At 42.5% G+C, this 19,715-nt stretch overlaps 2 protein-coding genes across 6 annotated transcripts; one reads left to right on the top strand and one right to left on the bottom strand.

Moving 5' to 3' along the window:
• The first annotated feature begins 975 nt into the window (after window positions 1-975).
• Window positions 976-9,938, top strand: POGLUT2 (protein O-glucosyltransferase 2). 5 transcript variants are annotated; one of them, XM_063149633.1, is made up of 10 exons: window positions 976-1,154; window positions 2,587-2,792; window positions 3,200-3,405; window positions 4,148-4,225; window positions 6,240-6,412; window positions 7,337-7,574; window positions 8,153-8,362; window positions 8,716-8,805; window positions 9,343-9,447; window positions 9,675-9,938. In XM_063149633.1, the coding sequence occupies exons 1-10, from the start codon at window positions 976-978 to the stop codon at window positions 9,690-9,692; spliced, it is 1,503 nt and encodes a 500-aa protein (XP_063005703.1). In that variant the 3' UTR covers window positions 9,693-9,938. The 5 variants fall into 5 exon arrangements, with proteins under 5 accessions (XP_063005703.1, XP_063005702.1, XP_063005706.1 ...); XM_063149636.1 differs by having other exon boundaries at window positions 1,086-1,154; window positions 2,621-2,792; XM_063149635.1 differs by lacking the exon at window positions 976-1,154 and adding an exon at window positions 1,275-1,375.
• Window positions 9,939-10,896: 958 nt separating this feature from the next.
• Window positions 10,897-15,938, bottom strand: TEX30 (testis expressed 30). Its single transcript, XM_063149630.1, has 5 exons — window positions 15,875-15,938; window positions 14,667-14,897; window positions 13,665-13,716; window positions 12,375-12,595; window positions 10,897-11,263 (listed from the first exon to the last, which is right to left on the bottom strand). Exons 1-5 carry the CDS (start codon window positions 15,890-15,892, stop codon window positions 11,090-11,092), a joined length of 696 nt encoding a protein of 231 aa, XP_063005700.1. The 5' UTR covers window positions 15,893-15,938; the 3' UTR covers window positions 10,897-11,089.
• Between the last annotated feature and the right edge of the window lie 3,777 nt (window positions 15,939-19,715).

The raw sequence follows: 19,715 nt of genomic DNA, 5'->3' as shown, positions 1-19,715 counted from the left end.
TTTTTGGGTGCTTTACTCTAAGCATATTTGCAATATTTCCAAATGTAAAATACAAAATCTTTTTGAAATTCCTGAGTCCTTGATGATGAATTTCAATTTTCTTTATTGTTTGCCTTAACAAGAGAGAAGCAGTCAGGAGCCAAGTTGAAAATATCTTAGAGGTCTTTTCCAACCTAAATGATTCTGCATGTAGTTAAGAGCAGCATTAGTGTTTGGGACCAGCTCTCTGCAGTTGGAGGCTGGATTATTTGACAAAGGGCCATGGAATCACCATGGAATCACGGCTGCGTTGTGCGATTGCCCTGGTGGCAGCGGGTGAGGTGCCCCCTCACTTCTGCTCCAGACAATCCCAGACCTGCACTACCAGCAGCCACACATCACAGAGTCACAAAGGTGTTAAGGGAGGAAGGGGCCTCGGGAGATATCTAATCCAATCGCCCAGCCAAGGCAGGGTCACCTGGAGCAGGTGGCATGGGAACACGGTGGGTTTGGAATGTCTGCAGAGAGGAAGCCACCACGGCCTCCATGGGCAGCCTGTTCCAGGGCTTCGCCACCCTCAGCTCAAAGAAACTCTTCACCTCCAGCTGCTCAGGGGAGGATTTTGAAAACATTTTCCGGATTGTAAACTCCACTTCCCACCCTAAAGTTCGGGAACGGAGTGAAGGGAGGCTGGGCCGAAGAACTTCAGCCCCTGGCAGGGGTTAAAGAGCGGCTCGGAGATGTCCGGGTGCGTAGGTCTGGGCCGGGGGCCGTCAGAGCCAGCTGTCCCTAATGCTTTCCATGCGCCGGGTCCCAGTAATTCCCGGGGGCTCTGCCGGCACCTCCCAACGGGCCGGCGCCTCCCGGCAGCGCCGCCCCGCCATGCCGCGGCCCCGCCCCGTGGAGCCGCGCCGGGGGCGGGACTGCCCGGCGGCGTCCCGAGGGCCGGAGGCCGGTGCCGGCGGTGTTCGTCCCTCGGGGGCAGCGGCGCTGCCGATGCGTGCGCTGTGGCCGCTGTGCCTCGCCCTGGGAGCCGCGGCGGCGGCGGCGGCCGCGGGCGGGGGCGGGCGGCCGAGCGCCGAGCGCAGCGCCGTGTGGGGGCCCGGGCTGCGCGCCGCGGCCGCGCTCCCCGCGCGGTACTTCTATGTGCAGGCCGTGGACGCCCGAGGGCTGAGGTGAGGGCGGCGGCGGCGGCGGCTTTTCGGGGAGATTCTGGGCACGGTCAAACCGAGAGGCTGGCGATTTGCTCGTAGAAGGTGCGGGCTAAAAGCTCCCTGTACGTGACTCTGCTTATCACTTGGCAAGAGCTAATTAATCCTTTCAAGGAGTATCAAATAACGGCGCGAGGGGATGAGATAAGAGGATGGAAACGTTCGGCAGCAAAGCATACGTGTTAGTCAGTGGGAAAAGTTCATTATTTATTCTCCTTTGTCAAAACTTTAGCAGTGACTAATACATTTAATTTGTTAGGCTCAGGCATCCTGCTTGTTTCCACTGTTTGGGAACATTAGTATTTCTCCTACGTGCCGAGGCACAAGATCAGTTGAATCATTTAGGAATTACTCCATAGACCAATAGGTAAATTTCTTAGCAATGAAATAGCACGAGGAGCAATGGCCATAAACTAAAATACAGAAAATTTCACCTCACCACGAGGGAAAACTTTCCCTGGGGGTCGCAAAGGACTGGAACAAGCTGCCCAGGGAGGCTGTGGAGTCTCCCTCTCTGGAGACATTGCAAACCCCCCTGGACACGTCCCTGTGTCCCCTGCTGCAGGGTGACCTTGCTTTGGCAGGGGGATTGGACTAGATGATCTCCAGTGGTCCTTTCCAACCCTAACAACTCTGTGATTTTTAGAGAATACTCATTGCTCTCCATTTATTTTGGAAAACTGGTCATGCAACCTAGATAGGAGCTCAGAATGTTGCATCAAGGTCATCCAGATTAGATGCACCAGGGCTTGTGTCAGTATGGAGGCTGCCAATTCAGCTTAACTTGGATAGTAAATATTTCTTGCGTTTAATTGAACTGGCAGGTCTCAAGTATGACTGGACAAGTTTTAGGAAAGCTGAAGTAAGGAGTTACAGCCCAAGAGCCTGGTCACTGGAAGAGAGGTGGAAGGAAGTTGACAGCATTTTGACTGCACCAACTTTGTTAATACATCAATGATATGTGATAACTTCATGATTATTCAGATTATTTTATTTGGTTTTATAGAGGTTTTTCTGTTTTGGTATATGTTTAATTATACCAAAATATCTCATATACACATAGAATTACGTGATCTCTCTCTAATTTCTTTTCCATGTTTTTTCCCATCTAAGCTACCATAATGATTAAATGTGTAACTTTGTTCTTTACTTCCTTAAATAATACCTGGAAAATAAGGTAATCTGAAAATATTTGCTTCTGAATGTAAAATAATAGACTTACTAACCTGTTAAAGTGAACATTTGCATGTCCTTGTAGAGGCCTAACACGGCTCAGAGGAAATCGTGGCTAACTTGGCTCGCTGGAAATCTGTTGACTTGCAAAGGAATGGACCAGACTAAGAAATCTGTTGTATGTTTCCTTTGTGTATTAAGCTCCCACTTATTCTCTGGGTAGGTTCACTTCATCACCAGGTGAAAATGCATTCCAGGTGAAGATCACTGCTCCTGAAGAACAGTTCACTCGTGTTGGTGTGCAGGTATTGGACAGGAAAGATGGTTCCTTCCTCGTGAGGTACAGGATGTATGCAAGCTACAAAAGCCTGAGGATAGAAGTCAAAACTGGAGATAAGCATGTTGCAAAGTCTCCATATATTTTAAAAGGTAAGAGGCACCACTACACACAGGTTTCCTGTCAGGGCTGACAAAGCGTGTCCCAGAATGTCTTCTACTAGAAGCATGGGATTCTTTGGGACCTCATACTTCTCTGGACTATCAAATCCCATTGGAATTGTGGATTCATTATATGCATCCTACATATAGTTTTCAAAATAATAAAAGGAAGCAAATGCTGTGAAGCTGTTGCCTGATAAATACAGGTAGAAGGCTCACACATAAGCTGATATAGGTTGACATGACTCCATTAGAGTTAAAAAAAAAATTCAGCCATATCCATTTTGAGTCGCTGAAATTTTGGCCCTAAGCAATGAATGTTCAGTGCTTGACCCTGTTCTGTGATCTCAACAGCTCAATATTATGACTTATTAAAATAATAATTTTGTTCCCAATAGGACCTGTTTACCATGAAAACTGTGACTGCCCTCAGGAGGATAGCAGAGCATGGCTGGAAGAGATGAACTGCCCTCAAACCATTCCACAGATTCAGAGAGACTTAGCAAATTTTCCCACTGTTGACCCAGATAAGATTGCAAAAGAAATTCCGCAGAGGTTTGGACAAAGACAGAGTTTGTGTCACTACACCATCAAAGACAATGAGGTATGGAATCTGGTTGATCTGAAGTCCAAATGGAAATTTGGTGGCAAGCCATGGGCAGTTTGGTTGATCTGAGTTGTAAAAGCTTCTTGTAGTGTATTCTTTAAGAACAAGACTTTGCTTGCTTCTCTGTCCTTGAATACTTTGCAGTTTGTGTATGAGCTTAGCAATGTCAGTCCTACTTTGTAAGTGCTTTTTTGTCCATGTTACAGCTGAAACACAGTGAAAGCAAATTACTTTCCAGGCAATCAATGTGAGTACTGGGCACCCACCCAAGTCTCCTAAATGCCAATTCAGTTTCCTGCTCTCTGAGCAATACTGCTGTGAGGTGTCACAATCATGTAATTTGAAGTACATCGATAAATTACATCATGCATAATTCTGAGATACCACTTTTAGCTGAACTGAGCATCAGAGCTACAATTCTTTGTAACAGAGAATTGTATACACTGTACTTACTTCAGTGGAGTTTTATATAGAAATTAGAAGAATGGAACACCACAGAGACAGGCAACAGTTTCTGCTTTCATGAAACAGACCTCAAACATCTGCAAAAGCAAGCAAAGCTTGTAATTTTTTTTCATCACTTTTCTGTGATGAGATTTCTATTGCTTCCCAGCTGATTCATAAGTCTATACAGCCATATAGTCTGTCTGAGGAGTTACTATGTGATTAAAAGAGGTCTGAATTGTGCCAGCCATTCTCTGAAATGAAATCACCCAGTAAAACCTTTGTTTATTTTCAGGTTTATATAAAGACATATGGGGAACATGTAGGCTTCAGAATTTTCATGGATGCCATACTGCTTTCTTTGACCAGAAAAGTGAGTACATCTGTGCAGCCACTTACTCTGTATGTCCTAAATTATAGAAGCCTGGCCTTAAATACGCGTCAGTGTATTTGTTGCTGTTTCTGTTAAAAAACTCTTGCTCATTGATTAATTATGGAAAGGTCATGGATTTTCCTTGTTTGAAGCTGTCATGTTCTAGAATGCCATCTGATTGAGTATCACAAAAGTTAATTGAATAAACAGGCTTTTATAGGTGAGTTTGATAAGCCAGTTTTTTGATAAGCCGGTTTTTTCCCCATAGAATAAATAAATCAATCATCCCGTAGCATCTAACAGAAAATTCTGTCTCTGCAGGTACATTGCTGCAAAAAGCTGAACACAAGTTTACATAACACATTAAAGAAATATCAAGTAGCCTTTCCAGTGTCCTCAGAATTAGTAATGGATCAGTTATGCTACTCTGGCTGCCTTTGGGTGTCATGCTTTAAGGGTTGCTCTATTGATAACGTTGCTGAACTAACAGTGCACAGGAAGACTGGGAAAATGACTAAATGTACAAATGCACGTTAATTTAACTGGTGATTGTTTCATCTAACACTATTTATAAGAGGACGTGATGTCTAAGGGAAGACATGGATGTAGACTACAATTAACTAAAAGATTGTTCTCTGGAAGATGGAAGTAAACTGTTCTTGGTGTCAGTAGTGTTGGACAAGAAATAATGGAATTAAATTTCATGTAAGGACTTTAGACTAAAAGTTGAAAAAGGATTGCTAACTCCAAAACCAGAAACTGTTTACATATCTAGAAAACACAGTTTATCTCATTCCCATTAAATACCATTGAATAAGAATTTTTATTAGGATAGTGTCACTGAGTGACAGTAGATAGTTGGTTGGAGAAGATTCAGGTTGCTGATGGATTCTGCTGCTGAGGATGTGTAGAAAATTCAGTTTGTAGGGTTTATGGCCATTACCACCTTTAGATGGCGCCATAGTAACGAAGGTCAGTGCTGAGCATTGGCCTGTGTAGCAAACACCCTTTGAAGGGAATAGAGTGTCTTCCACCATTTGGAGGTGTTTGATATTTGGCAAATTATTAATTTCTTTTGTTTTGAAAGAGACAACTGAGAGGGAAGAGAGTGAACTGAGAGATGACATTAGTTCTGCACTGACCTTATATGTGCCTTCAGGGTTCTGTAAAATGCAGCCATTTGTCATGTTTTGCCTTTTGCTCTCCAAACTGAACTTTCCCACCATTTTCAGTGTTCCCTCACAAGGCAGCTGGTCCTTTCTTTGGAAAACTACAGAGCTGCCTTTCTTTCTACCTGTTCTTACTTCACTTGAAAATACCCAAACCAAACTCAACACAGGGGTGCATCACAGTTTCATAAAACAGCAAAATTATGCCCTCTGTCCTGCTTCCTGGCCATCAACAGTATTTTTCTTGCCTTTTGGCTGTGACAGTGATTTCAGGTATGGTTCCATGCTACCAACTATTTTAACTAAGTGATGATGTTATGCTTAATTATTAACCAAAGCATTGACTAAATTGGTCTTCCCATCATGGCTGTTTATTTCTGTTTCTTCTCTTCTGTTGGATTTAGGCATCCTGCAGATACAGGGTGAATTAGATCACTGATGTGACAGAAAACTGATTTACCAGCCAGCATCAGTTTTCCATGCAGTAACGAGATGATCCAGCTTACCTTGAACTATACAATTGCTGACTAGGTACCAGTGCTAGCCTGATCAAAAGATTGTGGGGCCAATCATGTAAAGTATAACAGGAAGTCATCCTCTAAAAAGGGGGCTCCTATGCCTTATGTGACTTTGCAAATTTTTTTTAAATACTATTTTGTAGGCTTTACTCTGTGGTCTCAGTATCTCTAACAGGTTTCTAAATGTCCATGATTTATTACAGGTACTTTAGGTATATTAGACACCTGGCAATTTTTCCTCTTAGTGGGGTTGTTTTCAAAATGCAAGATGCCAGCAGAATACTGTTTGTGCTAAACTACATTTGTGCCTACTTTGCTTCTCTTTAGGTGAAAATGCCAGATGTAGAATTTTTTGTTAATTTGGGGGACTGGCCTCTGGAGAAAAGGAAGCCCCCACAGAGCTTGCACCCAATCTTCTCGTGGTGTGGTTCCAGTGAGTCAAAGGACATTGTCATGCCAACATACGACTTAACAGACTCTGTTTTGGAGACGATGGGACGGTAAGAAATGGCTTAAACTTTTCACAAAATTCACACTGAATGATCTTCCCTAGAGACCTGTATATTAACTATTTTTGTTTACTCATCGAGAGACTGGCAACCCAGGTAGGCAGTGACTGTGTAATCAATATATTATTGTACTTCACTGTTTCATTTCAAAAATCTAAATTTATCTAAATGGTCAAATCACTAAAAACAGCACTTGAGAGTGTTTCAAGGCTAGGCATTTGATTTGTTTGCTTTGTTTCTCCCCCCATGAATTTGTTGACAACTGGCGAGGCATCTTTCTTTCCTGGTTTTGTTGAAATTTGTTTTTTGTGTACCTTTCAAATCCCAACATAGCTATTGGGAATTTTCAAACTAGGAGCTACCATCTCCCACTTTGATTACTGACCATAACTGGCCTTAGCAACTGCTGTTTTCTGTCTTGAAACACTACAAAGACAGCTTGCTTCTAAGAAATCTTTGCAATCCATCTTGAACTTAACATTTCACTGCATTTAGTTCAGGTTCCTTTTTTTTTTTGTGAAAAGTTTTTCTAATTTGCTATCCCTTGCCCTCCCAGTTTATGTGTTGAATTTCTTAACATTTTTAAGGATGTGCAGTATATTTTACTAAGCAAGTTACAGTACCTTGCATCACCTTCTCTGGCAAGTGTATCCACTTTTATCTATTTTTTTCATGGTATTTTTCCAAATGCCTTGAATGATGATGTTGAAGGATGCTGTCATGCCACACACCCATGAATTTAACATTATCTGTTTCTCTTGCTGCAAAAGACTGACACAGTAACACGTGATAGTGTGCTCATGACTTGCCTTCATCTTTGCTCTCTGTCTGTGGGTACTGTGAACTCTCTTAAGTAACTGCACTTTAAAAAGTTTCCAGTAGGCTTCACTATTAAACCACTTCTTTCTGCTGCAGAGTCAGCCTGGATATGATGTCAGTCCAAGCAAACACTGGCCCATCGTGGGAAGACAAGAACACCACAGCCTTCTGGAGAGGACGGGACAGCCGCAAAGAGAGGCTTGAGCTTGTAAAACTCAGCAAGAAATATCCAGAGATCATAGATGCTGCTTTCACAAACTTTTTTTTCTTTAAACATGATGAAAACCTCTATGGTCCTATTGTTAAGCACATTTCGTTTTTTGATTTTTTTAAGGTAAGCCACTAATTATTTTTCATAGAACTCAGTTCTCACATAACGTTTCCCATTATGAAATAACTTAGTATGTATTATTGAAAATAAAGGGATTGTTAGTTATTCAGGACACTACCAGTAACAAGCGTGACTAGACATCCCTCCAGTGGGATTAACTGTTATGTAGCTCTTACCCTCAGGATAGTAATGTCTGATTTACATCTAAAGGTTCTGTAGAACCTCGTGTAATCTACATAACTTGAAGTTCCTTTTTATTTCTTTTTCCTGATTCAGCGATCAGGACTACTAACCTAACTAACATAGTGGGAAAGTCTGTGGATGAAGTGGCACATCTACCCTCACATCCGAGGATGAGCACCTAAGTATTCCTGGAGAACTTAATTGATGAAGCTCTGTGTACCCTGCACTGTGATGAATTCCAAACTAGATAATAAAAGCTTCTTAGACATTGATGCTTGCCTAGCCACTCCTACCTGTCTCAATATCACCAAGTCAGTAACACCAGTGCCCTCAGAATATAACCTAACCAAGCCAGGGATCCTGTGGTTTTTAATAACTTCTGGTCCTTTTCTTTCCAGTATAAATATCAAATTAATATTGATGGCACAGTGGCAGCATACAGATTGCCTTATCTACTAGCAGGAAACAGTGTGGTGCTAAAGCAAGACTCCATCTACTATGAGCACTTTTATAATGAGCTGCAGCCATGGAAACACTACATTCCATTTAAAAGTGACCTGAGTGATCTGCTAGAAAAACTACAGTGGGCAAAAGATCATGATGAAGAGGTAAAATACACATTTAGAAGTATGCAGTAATGTTTCTAGAAGAGAACAGAAATTGAATTTCTTTAAAACAAAGCAAAAAAAATACTAGAACTTGAAATTTATTTCATCAACTCTACAAAGAAGAAAAACACTCAAAAATGCATAATTTTGTCCTTAATTTGAAATCAAATTGAACTTCAGGAAAAAAAAAGTATCTTCCTAATAATGCCTTAACTTTTAAAAATAATGTTTTACTTGAGTTATCCTGAACTGTCAACTTCATTTGTAACTTGGGAACCAACAGTAGCACCCTGAAATAAATACTAGTTCTGGGCAATAAAAAAAATAAACCAAACTTTCATTTTCTTTGACAGGCAAAAAATATTGCAAAATCTGGACAAGAATTTGCAAGAAACAATCTCATGGGAGACCACATTTTTTGTTACTATTTCAAACTTTTCCAGGTCAGTATATTTTTAATGGCTACTGGCACAGAAATAGAAATCACACAGCAAGAATTTAGGGCAACAGAGCTGCTGGAAATTGGCCAGTCTGGTACTTGAAGCCATGAAGCAAGCAGCAGCAATTAAAATCTTCATTTGGTTTTTACAAACATTGTATTCAATTATATGCTATGAAACCCCTTAAGACTGTGCTGGCTGTTTGAGAGGCAGTGGGATCCCATAAATCTTGATCTAATCTGCTAGAATATGTAGCCCACAATGATCAAAGAATTCCACATCAGACGCACACCCTGTGAACCACAGCTGAAAATATCTGTGCATTAGCACCAAGATACTGAACTCCAGGGAGGCACTCAAAGGGGCTCCTGTCTGCAGCTGAGTGTTCCCTCACCCTGCCTGTGACAGTCTGCAGGAACAGATTGTGTAGCCCCAGAGTTCATACAGAACTGCTCAGCTGATTTGGTACAATATTGGCAACTACATGTACAATCTAAAAAATGTATGGATTAATGATACCTTCCTTTTTTTTAAAATTAGGAATATGCCAGCTTGCAAGTGAGTGAACCAAAAATCAGAGATGGGATGGAGAAGGTGCAGCAGCCTGATGATGACCTTTTCCCATGCACTTGCCACCGAAAAAAGGTACAGTCCATGCAGGGTTAAATGTCAAGTGCTGAGTGTCTTCAGTTCCTGCTGAGCCCTGCTGGAGCAGGGCTGCTTAGTGCCCCACAGTATCAGTTATCAGGCCAGGCCATTAACACCTATCGAACTTAGAAACACTTCTTGATGTATTTGCAGGACTAGAGGACTAGACAGTGAAAAATAGGCTTCCAGTTAACTGAAACATGTTTCTTCTTTTTTGACTGCAGGCCAAAGATGAACTCTGACAGAAGTAAATAATTTTTTTCAGTATTTACCTAAATTCAGACTGTCTTCTTAAAGAAAGAAGGAAAATCTGGGTTAGTATGCCTGCAGAAAATGTCAGTGGATATTTTAAAGTTTACCATTTCATGATCTACGTATGGAAGAAATCAAAGCACCTCTGATTTCCTTTTAATCATGCAGTGGTGGGAGAGCCTTATTCAAACACATTTTTATAATTTTTTTTAAATAAAAACCATGTTTGTATCAGTCATGTGTTCCTGTCCTGAGTTACCTTGGAAATGCAGATACTTTTTACTCATGCTTGTATACAGTAAGTCTTTCCACAAACCTGAAACTGTTCTGCAAAGAAGGGCAGATGAGAATTATAAATCTTCCCTCCCTCTCTATCTATCCATCCAACCAAAGGCTTCTTTTTTCAGACCATAACTGTGCTCCTTCTGAGAGAATCTCAAATTCCCCCCAGTGCTGTGGGGTTCATAATAAATCTTGTTAACCTGCAGGAAAACCACAATTCCAATATTGCTGTAGGCTCGGTTATACCAACAGGTTACTCACAGCCCATAATGACAAAGGCTGCAGCTGCCAGTACACACACAGTGTTTAACCACTCTCCAGTGTCAGAGCTCAGGCAGGGACCTGAGATCCTCCTGTCACAATGGATGGTTCCTGCTCCAGGAGTTCCTCCATCACTAAACACAATTTGTCTATCAGTGTTTATTTATCAGAGGGTCTCTGTGATCAGTCCTTTACACAAAGGACACTGGTGAAGGGGACTCCTCAAAACTGAACAATGTTCTTTGCTCCGCACACCCAGCTGTGCCTGCATTACCTCCTCCCCATAGAGGCAGAATCTGGCTCCCTAAGGTGGCAGACACTGTGACCAACCAGAGATTCCTCTCCCTGCCTCACAGATTTGGAAGCACCTGGGAAGGCCAGCACACAGCATCAAGGCAAAGTAGTACACCAGGCTCACCAGCCTCAGGGGATGTGCTGGCAGAAGCCTAAAATCAGTAGGTTTTAATTGCCAATGAGTACAGCATCAGTAAGATACTCAGAAATTGAGGAACCCTAAAGATGTCTGTTGAAGTAGATTTTTTTCCAGTATATTACTTCAAATATTAGTCAAAAGCAATTCTTAATCTTCTGCATTCCCAAATGTTGTATATGGATATTTGCATAGAAAGACAGAGAAAAATGCTACCATGATATATTTTCTGTACTTCTGGAAGTTCTTTATTAGTTTGCATTTTCATTTCATTCATACAAAGCTTTGTTTGCATTTGCACTTAGACCTCTGAAAACATCAGTTTTTAAAAAAATATGCCTCTAAAAAATAACAAACCCCTTATTTGCCACATTTAGGAAAAACTAAATGAAGATACTGCTTGAACACTGCAAATTATTTTTGCTGCAGTTGAACATTCTCTCTAAGCCAAGAAAAAACCTGTGCATTTACTTCTTCCATGACATCATCTGCTGTTCGTCCTTTGACTGCCATCCCATGGTTTGCTTTATCAATCCAATGGATTTTTTTAGGGGCTTTCATTTTGCTCACCACACCTTCTAGCAATTGCTATGGAGAAAACAAGAATGCAGATATTAGAGAACTGGCTGCTACAAACTCTGGAACTCCTAGATGTCTCTTGCTTTGCCTGTGTAATGCAAAATAGGCAGCTTCTAAAAAACAGATAGATGGATTTGTGTGCACATGAAAAACACCTTGCTAGGAAAATGGGATGTATTCTCTGTTCAGGATATGAATAGTGGGATCTGCTCAAAGCTTCACCCTTACTGAAACAGAGAATAGCAGAAAATTAAACTTCAAAGGAGTCTCCATTTTTACTGTCAGAGGGTAGTGCTGGCAATAAAATGATAGAACTGAAGTCAGATTTGTCTGCAGAGGCTGAATAGCAATGTAATTCCTTAGGGACTAGCTTTGACACTGTTGAAATTTCTCAGCAAACAGATCTAAGAACCAGCTCACAAAGTCAGAGATTCCCCCATAAAGGGCACTCCAAGGATCTGCTGGTCACTGGCCTGATTATTTTGGCAACAAATCCTCACAAAAGCATTATGATTCCTTAGAAACTGTCCAAGCATGGAAAATGCCAATTGCACATAGCCCCAAATTCACACTGGCCTGTTTAAGAACAACAGATACCTGCTTGCAAGGAAACATGCCAGAAAAGCACTGTTTCCCTCCCTCCCTACACCTGCTCTTCATCTCTACAAAACTATCACTTTTGACCACAGAAGCCTGACTTGGGGGTAGAACTGCTTTGCTAGAAGAATCTGCCATGAAAATGTGACCAATGTGACATTGGTGGCACCACACAGGTTTTGTAACTTGAAATGGTTAAAACAAAATAGCAAATAACTCACTACTTCCATAGACCACTTTAAATTTATGCACTCCTATTGAAACCATTTAAATCAGGGGTATTTCAGTGACCCAAAGTTGAACTTGCTAAAGTGGAAGATCAAGCATGGTCCATTACATTTTAAGCAGCAAAAGGAAGCCCTGCCAGGTCTCCTTGTGTCTGATGAAGTTTTCTACCCAAGGCTTCCTTCAGAAGACACCTATTTAGGCAAGGCTGTTACTCAGGTGAAATACAGGCATCCCTGAGGCCCATTGCTGCTCCTCCAGACTGGCCTTTCACAGCAGGATTTACAAGGGTACTCACTTTTTCACACATCTCATCTGCTGATCCCGAGACAAACAGCACTGGACATGTGATCAGTAACAAATCCTCATCCCGGAGCTTGGACTGCAGTTTTGGTCGATGCAATGGGTAAGATAAACACACGAGACCTTGAATGAAGCCATCATCATCATCATCATCATCATCACCCTGGCTCAGCTGACGTATCACAGAGGCAGCAGCTCGTGAGCCCATGGAACGGCCTTTCTCCCATGCAGAAATAAAGGAAAAAAGTTTTATCTGCTGTCACCTCATCTACATTCTGGTTTAGTAAACAACTCCCCAAACCAATCCAACTGAGTGTATTTCAGTGTCACAAAATGCTAGGGATGATCTACTTAATGAAAAACATTAATCCTAATTTCAACATTTTCTGCTAAGATATTTGTCTAGTTGTAACATTTACACCCCTTTAAAAAAGAAGGGGAAAAAAAGAAAATATAAAGGGATAGAGATTCCTTGCAATACTGGAAGGAACAACACCCCACCCTGGGGACAAGGGAAGAGAAGGACTGGTCCTATGCTCCAGAGCCTGGAAATTTGAGATAGCCATGATAGTGTCCTGTATCATTATTTTCATGCAACCTCAATTTGCTCAAATTCAAAACAAAATTCTCTGCTTGATTTCACTTGGCTCACAAAACAAATCCAGCAAGTGTTTATGCACACTTTGAACTTCAGCCTAAAAGTAAAAGTAGAAGGGAGGGAAAATGTGAACTTGGAACATGAGGTCAGTCAGTAACAGCAAGGGAAAGTATCTCCTCAAAGAGGAGGCATATGAGCTGACAGTGCACTGCAATTGAGTGTTACAAGTCACTAGTTCTTACAGCAGCACAGACTTGGTTCGCTTAAGAGAAAACTCAGAATTTCCCCTATCAAGACAGTCCTGACCACCCCCACCTATTCCCCTTTCCACGTAACATAGCTGACTTTTTTGATCTGCTGCTAGGTTTTAATTACCATAACCTGCTTTGGGAAAACTGTTTTCCATTTATCAGTAACCAGAATTCTTCAAGACCTGCAGTTAAAAAGTACACATGGATAATCAGAAAAATCATGCCCTGTAAATTCCAAGTGACAAGGAAGTTTTCTCCCAAAGTACCTGGAAAATACAATCTATTGCTCTTTCTTTCCTCTTCTGCAGTAAGATCTATGGCATCATAAGAAGGGTTCATTTGCTTGTCACCAAAGTGGGACAGACTTGGAATACTTACAGATTGCTATTACTAGAGACAGTATAAGAGAGAAAATTATTGATAATAAAAACAATACCTGCAAGGAAAACACCAGAAAGTTTATAATCATCACAAAGTTTTAAGTATTCCTAAAGAAATAAGAGAAAGAGAAGCATTACATGTCAGAATTAAGACAGCTGGGAAGCTAGGAATCTCTTCTGTTTGTAGCTACTACACAGAAAATGGGAAGCTCTTTCAGCACTGAAGATGAAAGAACAGGTACATACAAGGTGCTCTGTTGGGTTTTATCACATAAATGGTTTCATAAGGTTTTGCACCAACAACATAATCAATTTCACATTAGCTCTCAGCAAGTCTAAAATATCAGATGCCCTATAAAGTTACCAAAACAAGTGAATACTATGTATCAACTCAGTTACAGTAACAGACCTCATGCACACTCTTGGCCCATCAAAAGGAAAAGCAGGTTTGCAAAAATGCTCTTCATTGAGGTTATGTATTTGTGACACGATCAGTTAAGTCCAACAGAAAAGATAAAATTCAGCAACATTTTTTCACATTTTAGGAGATAACTAATCTTAGCAGCTGCCTTAAAATTATCCTTACATACCAGCATATTAACATAAACACACTAACAACTTATGCTTCTTCCATAAAGACTGGAGATGCCCAATGAAGTAAAGTCTGACTTCAAATTAATGTACATTTAATCACAATGACATCATACACAATTCCTTTAGAACTGGACTTTGTTCCCCTATAAAAATGCCTCCTGCTCAATGCAAGCAGATCACGCATCCTAAATTCTTCCACTTTTTGCAAGCTGTAAGTTTTCCCATGAAACACCATTGCTCTTTGTCAGGATTTTCTTTTTCCCTGAACTCAAACCCACACACTTGTGGCAGCTGTTCCAGCTGCTGCCCATCTAAGAACTGCTTCTGCTCCTTCTGTTCACACACAGTGCTCCATTTATCTAAACTTTGGTTCTAATTCTCCCACTGTTTCTTGGCTAATCTCTGGCTGTAATTTAAGAAACTGTGGATCTAAGCTTTGGTCTGAGAATTTTTTCACTCCTTACCACAACTGCTTTGAAAGCCTTAGCCCTGTAGGCAACATTAAGGCCTTTACAAGTAAACCGCAGGCACAGAACTCCATGGGATGCAAGATAGGCTGCCAAGGACACCAAGTGAGGGAAATTCATGTCTCCTCCAGCTCCATGAGTAAGAATCACTCCATATGTTGGTTTCTTCTCTGGGACAGAGAAGATAGCATCAAGGTATTTGTTTCCAAAAGGTATTTTCACTTTAACCTAGAAATGAAACATAACCCAGTATTATTATTTTAAAAAAACCAAACAAAACCAAACCCAAAAAGCCTCCCTCTTGGTTTCCCAGTCTATACATCTACACATTATTATGAAAAAAACCTCAGACAATTAAGAAATAAACCAAAACAGCAAGCCTGTTTTTATTTCTTCTGTTTAAGAGTACTGAATGAGTGACTGCACCTCTGCTTCAAAGATTTTCCGTACAATAATGGGCGAGTCCCTTTATGACTCCACACCTTATGTTCTGCATTAGAGAATGAAGCTTCAAAACACAAACTGAAATGGTTCTGACCCTCTCTATCTGTCTATCTTTTCCAGACCTAACTAGCTGCCTAAACCATAATGTGTGACATTAGGACACAGCCTAGCAAACATTTTGAAATCACAGAGTGATTTCAATCATCAGCGAGTGAAGCAGCAGCCTGCACAGAGGCGAGGACTGAACCTTCCCCAGGGACAGGGGACAGCACAGCTTCAGCCAAAGCTCCAGGGGGACACAGGGCCTCCATCAGCACCGCCAGCTGGAGAAGCTGACCCAGACACAAGAGCTGCTCATGTTCTGCGGAGTGAACGGGCACTGGGCAACACAAACATCCCTGCGGCGGCTTCTGGGAGCAAGAAGGACACCCCGGGGCTGGGATAAACTCAATGTCCAGGAGGGGCTCCTCGGCAGCGCTCCGCACAGGAGCTGCACAGGCCGGGGGAGGCGCTCAGCGGCCCTGCCGAGCTGCTGCCCTCGCAGCCCCGGAGCGAGTGGCAATGCCAGACAAGGCAGGAGATGGCGGAGGACACGCGGGACAGCCAGAGGCCTGCACACAGCAGTCTGCCAGAGGGAAGGCAGCGGCAGCAGCCTGCCCCCTTGCCCAGCAGCAGAGCCCCCTCCGAGGGAAGGGCAGCTGCCCCGGGCCGCAGGAACCCGCTCATGCCCTGGGCAGGCCCAGACACAGCGGCGGCCATACCTCCGCCCGCCCGCTCATCCCGCCGTGACGTCACCGGAGTGACAGCTCCCCGCGCCAGTCCGGCCCCAATCAGCCGCGGCGCTGATTGGTCAGAGCCAGCGTGGCCCCGCCCCCCGGTGAGGGGAGAGGCAGCGGCCTGCGCGGGGGAGCGGGAGTTGTGGGTGGGCACGGGTTGGCCTGTGTTGAGTACGTCAAGCCGCCAGAAATCAATAAAGCTCCCCGTAAAATGTTTTTATTCACCCTTGTGTACAAAAACTCCACGGACTGCTAGGTGGTAGTTCAGCAGAAATAAATTGCGTAGGGATTACTCGGAAAGTCAGGTTTTTACTGACTTCAAGGAGTACAGATGAGATGCTTAGGATGAGTTACAGAATCACAGGATCATTTGGGTTGGAAACGACCCCTGAGACCATCGAGGCCAACCTATGACTGAACACCACCATGTCAGCAAGACCGCGGCACTGAGTGCCACATCATGTCTTGAACACCTTCCAGGGATGGCGACTTCAGCACCTTCCTTGGGGAGTTTCTAAACATTGTGATGTTTAGAAACTCTTTCCATGAAGAAGTTGATGCTGATGTCCATCCCAAACCTCCCCTGGCGCTGCTTGAGGCCATTTTCTCTTGTCCTGTTGCTGGTTGCTTGGGGGAAGAGACCACCCCCACCTGGCTACAGCCTCCTTTCAGGGGGTTGCAGAGACTGATAACGTCACCCTGAGCCTCCTTTTGTCCCCTCCATCTCCCTCATCAGACTTGTGCTCCAGACCCTTCACCAAATCCATTGTCCTTTTCTGGACTTGCTCAAGCACCTCCATGTCTGTGTGGAAGTGAGGGCCCAGAATGGGATGCAGGATTCAGGGTGTGGACTCGGCAGAGCCAAGTACAGAGGGAAAGGTTAGATGTCCAGAGTGACAGCAGGCAATTTTCTTTTGGCAGCTGTCAGCACACTTGATCTGTGTGACATTGACAAACAGGGGAGAGACACTTGGTGGTTGGTTTTCTAGGTACACATCTGTTCCCGGGGCTGTGCTCTGTTGTACAGTAATGACCTACAGTGTTCAAAACGCAGCCTTAATCTGGTGGGAGACAGCACCAACAATGTGCAACAGTGCTTGCAGTATTTGTATACTGAGTATTTGACAGGCCAATAAAAAATTCCAAAATCCTCTATTGCAAGGTATTTAGCCAGAGCTCATGTTTTCTTCCGGTATCAGTGTATGAAGCTCTCTCGTATCAGTTAAGGTGCTCTGTTACTTACTTGATTGAAGATGTGATCGCCCAGCAGAGCTTTGTTTTACATATGTTCACCTGGTGGAAAATAAGCTCACTCTGGCTTGTGCTTTGAGTGTCTCCCTGTCGGCCTGCCAGCTGGACATTGTCATACACTGGGACTGAAATATTGCAGCCCTCTGAGAAGTGAACCTGGCAGGGTAGCTCAGGTTCTGAGCTGCTGTCTCAGTGACCATCCTGCTGCCTCACAGGCCAATTCCCAGTCCAGGCATTATCATAGTAGGTGTGAAACACAGAAGCGGAGAACTGTGGGAACCCAGGAAATTCCTCTGGCTGCCCTGGAGGACTCGAGCCCCTGCCCAGGGGGCTCAGAGACCTTGACACAGAGCCCAAGACTTCTGTGCCTTTGATTTAGCCCTTGGAAAAAACAATTACCAACCTTATATGAAGAATTACAAGCCATGAAAGTTTAAGTAGAATGATAGTGAATTTATCACAGGATGAAAAATAGATTTTTTGGGGTTTTTAGAATGGGGGTTCAGGGCGCAAGATGGAGGAATCTGGGTGTGTCCAGCCTTTCTCCTTCTTCTTGGCCTCCATCCTCTGCTGTGATGTTGGCACTTTTAGATTGATTTAGAGTAGAAGTTCACTGTCTAACATAGGTGATAGGTATTGGAAAGTAATTGTAAATATTGTACATGTAGTTTTTAGTATAAAAAGATAACACCGCCCTGGGGCAGGCAGAGTGCCTCTGACTGTCTTGCTGAGCAGACATCAGCACGGGAGGAGAAAGAATTTTATAGATAAGAAACAATAAACAACCTTGAGACTGAGAAATGAAGAGCTCTGACTCCTTCGAGTGCTGGACTTGGAAAAGAAACTTTCTAACATATCTCCGGGTCACTCTGACCAGCTAGAGACCCCGAGAGAGAACCTGGGAGATTTACAGGGAGATTATTCATCTGGATTTCTACCTTGCCTAAAAGATGTCAAGCTAAAGTGGGATGCAGAAGCGTTAAGCTGAGTGAAAGTCAGGCACAGCCTGTGTGAGTTGTGCACCTTCCACTGAGCTGAACCATAGATGGTGTCCAGGCAGCTGCTCCTGGAGCCGTAGCTCACATCTGGGGAGGGCAGCAAACTGGGGAAATGTCAGATTAATTTGTCTTGATTGGAGATCACACTATTCTAACTAGTAGTTCACACCAGTTAAGCCTCCGTAAATAATATACTTGGCAAAAGTGGACTGAGAAGATTTGTTGTCCAAAATAGTTACAACCTCAACCTAGAAAACAGGTATGCAAGAAGAAGGTTAAGAAAATCTTCCTTCATATTAATTTCTGGGGTTTTTTTATTACTGCTTTCATTTCTATATGTAATGGCTGTTTTTGTGCTCTGGTATAGTTTATATTTTTGGTGCTATTTTGCTCCTTTCTTGATCTGCTTTTTGCATTCTCTTTCTTTTTAATTTTTCCTCCCTCTTGAGTCCACCTGCTGTATTTGTCCTGCTGTACTCACATACTGTCTCTAGAGCAGTCCTTAAGGAACCTGTATCCGATTAAATCTACCCATGTGTAACCCCTTCCCACTGAAAAATCACTTTCTTATGCTCTCTCCATACATCAAGCTGCTACCAGTTTACTTCCTATTTTTTCAGTCCATTTTCTTGGCTCCAATCTCCTTTCAACACTTGAAACTCTTCTGTGCATAAGCACAGTCTCTGAGGTAGGGTAGCTGATACCAGCAGAGTTGAGAACATCACAAATGCCAGCCTGGATGGGGCCCTGAGCAGCCTAGTCTAGTGGAAAGTGTTCCTCTTCATGGCAGAAGAGCTGGAACTGGGTGACCCTTAAGGTCCTTCCCAACCCTCACCATTCTGTGATTCTGTGAGTCTGTGATGAGGAGAATGTGTGAGGAAAGAGAGACTCTGTCATTCTTTAATCCTCTGGTCTGTGGCAATAGGGTTGGGCCAGTACATTTTTGCCACGATTTCCTGCTGTAATTTGCTTTCTGGAAGATAATGACCCCAAGTATTGCTGATATGTCAGATGCAATTGAATTATAAATATATATATTAGATTCTAACTCAAATTCTTTATGATGGATAAATTCTGGGTTTTATTGAGTTCTGCATATTTAATAAAATGCATTCATTAACATGCAAATGATTTTTTTTTAATTTGGCAACATAAAGCAATTCTCATATCAAACTATTCCAAATTAGGTCTTTCTGGGTTTAGGAAGACATTTAGATAGATTCTTGTTGATTTTCAAGTGTGCTGAGTAACTGTTCTGAAATCCAGTTGTATTCCTTTCCAGGAGTATTGAAAATCCTTTTTTTTTTTTTACACACTTAAATATTAATTAATACTGTAAGTTAAAGCTCCCCCCCAAAAAAAAAAACAACTATGAATCATTTCTGAACTTCTGAATCAATGTTTTTAATTTAACATCTAAGTTAAGGAAACATGGTTTCTTAGGAGCATGGCATCGTTTCATAACTTTAACCTTACATCACTCCTGGAAATAGAAGTTGATTCTGGAAACGACATAGTACATAATAACCTAAGTCTGTCACCAAATATGAAAATCATTTGGGGTATGTGATTTGCCA

This window comes from Melospiza melodia, chromosome 2, assembly GCF_035770615.1.
Source record: "Melospiza melodia melodia isolate bMelMel2 chromosome 2, bMelMel2.pri, whole genome shotgun sequence".
In the NCBI taxonomy this organism is placed as follows: domain Eukaryota; kingdom Metazoa; phylum Chordata; class Aves; order Passeriformes; family Passerellidae; genus Melospiza; species Melospiza melodia.
This window is presented reverse-complemented; position numbering and strand designations above follow the sequence as displayed.

What these genes read in the sequence shown, in the direction of transcription:
- POGLUT2 (XM_063149632.1), top strand. Translation starts at nt 976, where the DNA reads ATGCGTGCGCTGTGGCCGCTGTGCCTCGCCCTGGGAGCCGCGGCGGCG. An exon ending in ACACCATCAAAGACAATGAG is followed by an intron (nt 3,406 to 4,147) that starts GTATGGAATCTG and finishes GTTTATTTTCAG; the next exon opens with GTTTATATAAAGACATATGG. An exon ending in CGTTTTTTGATTTTTTTAAG is followed by an intron (nt 7,575 to 8,152) that starts GTAAGCCACTAA and finishes TTTTCTTTCCAG; the next exon opens with TATAAATATCAAATTAATAT.
- TEX30 (XM_063149630.1), bottom strand. An exon ending in TTCTGGTGTTTTCCTTGCAG is followed by an intron (nt 12,596 to 13,664) that starts GTATTGTTTTTA and finishes CATGGGAGAAAG; the next exon opens with GCCGTTCCATGGGCTCACGA. An exon ending in CAGATGAGATGTGTGAAAAA is followed by an intron (nt 11,264 to 12,374) that starts GTGAGTACCCTT and finishes TTTTCTCCATAG; the next exon opens with CAATTGCTAGAAGGTGTGGT.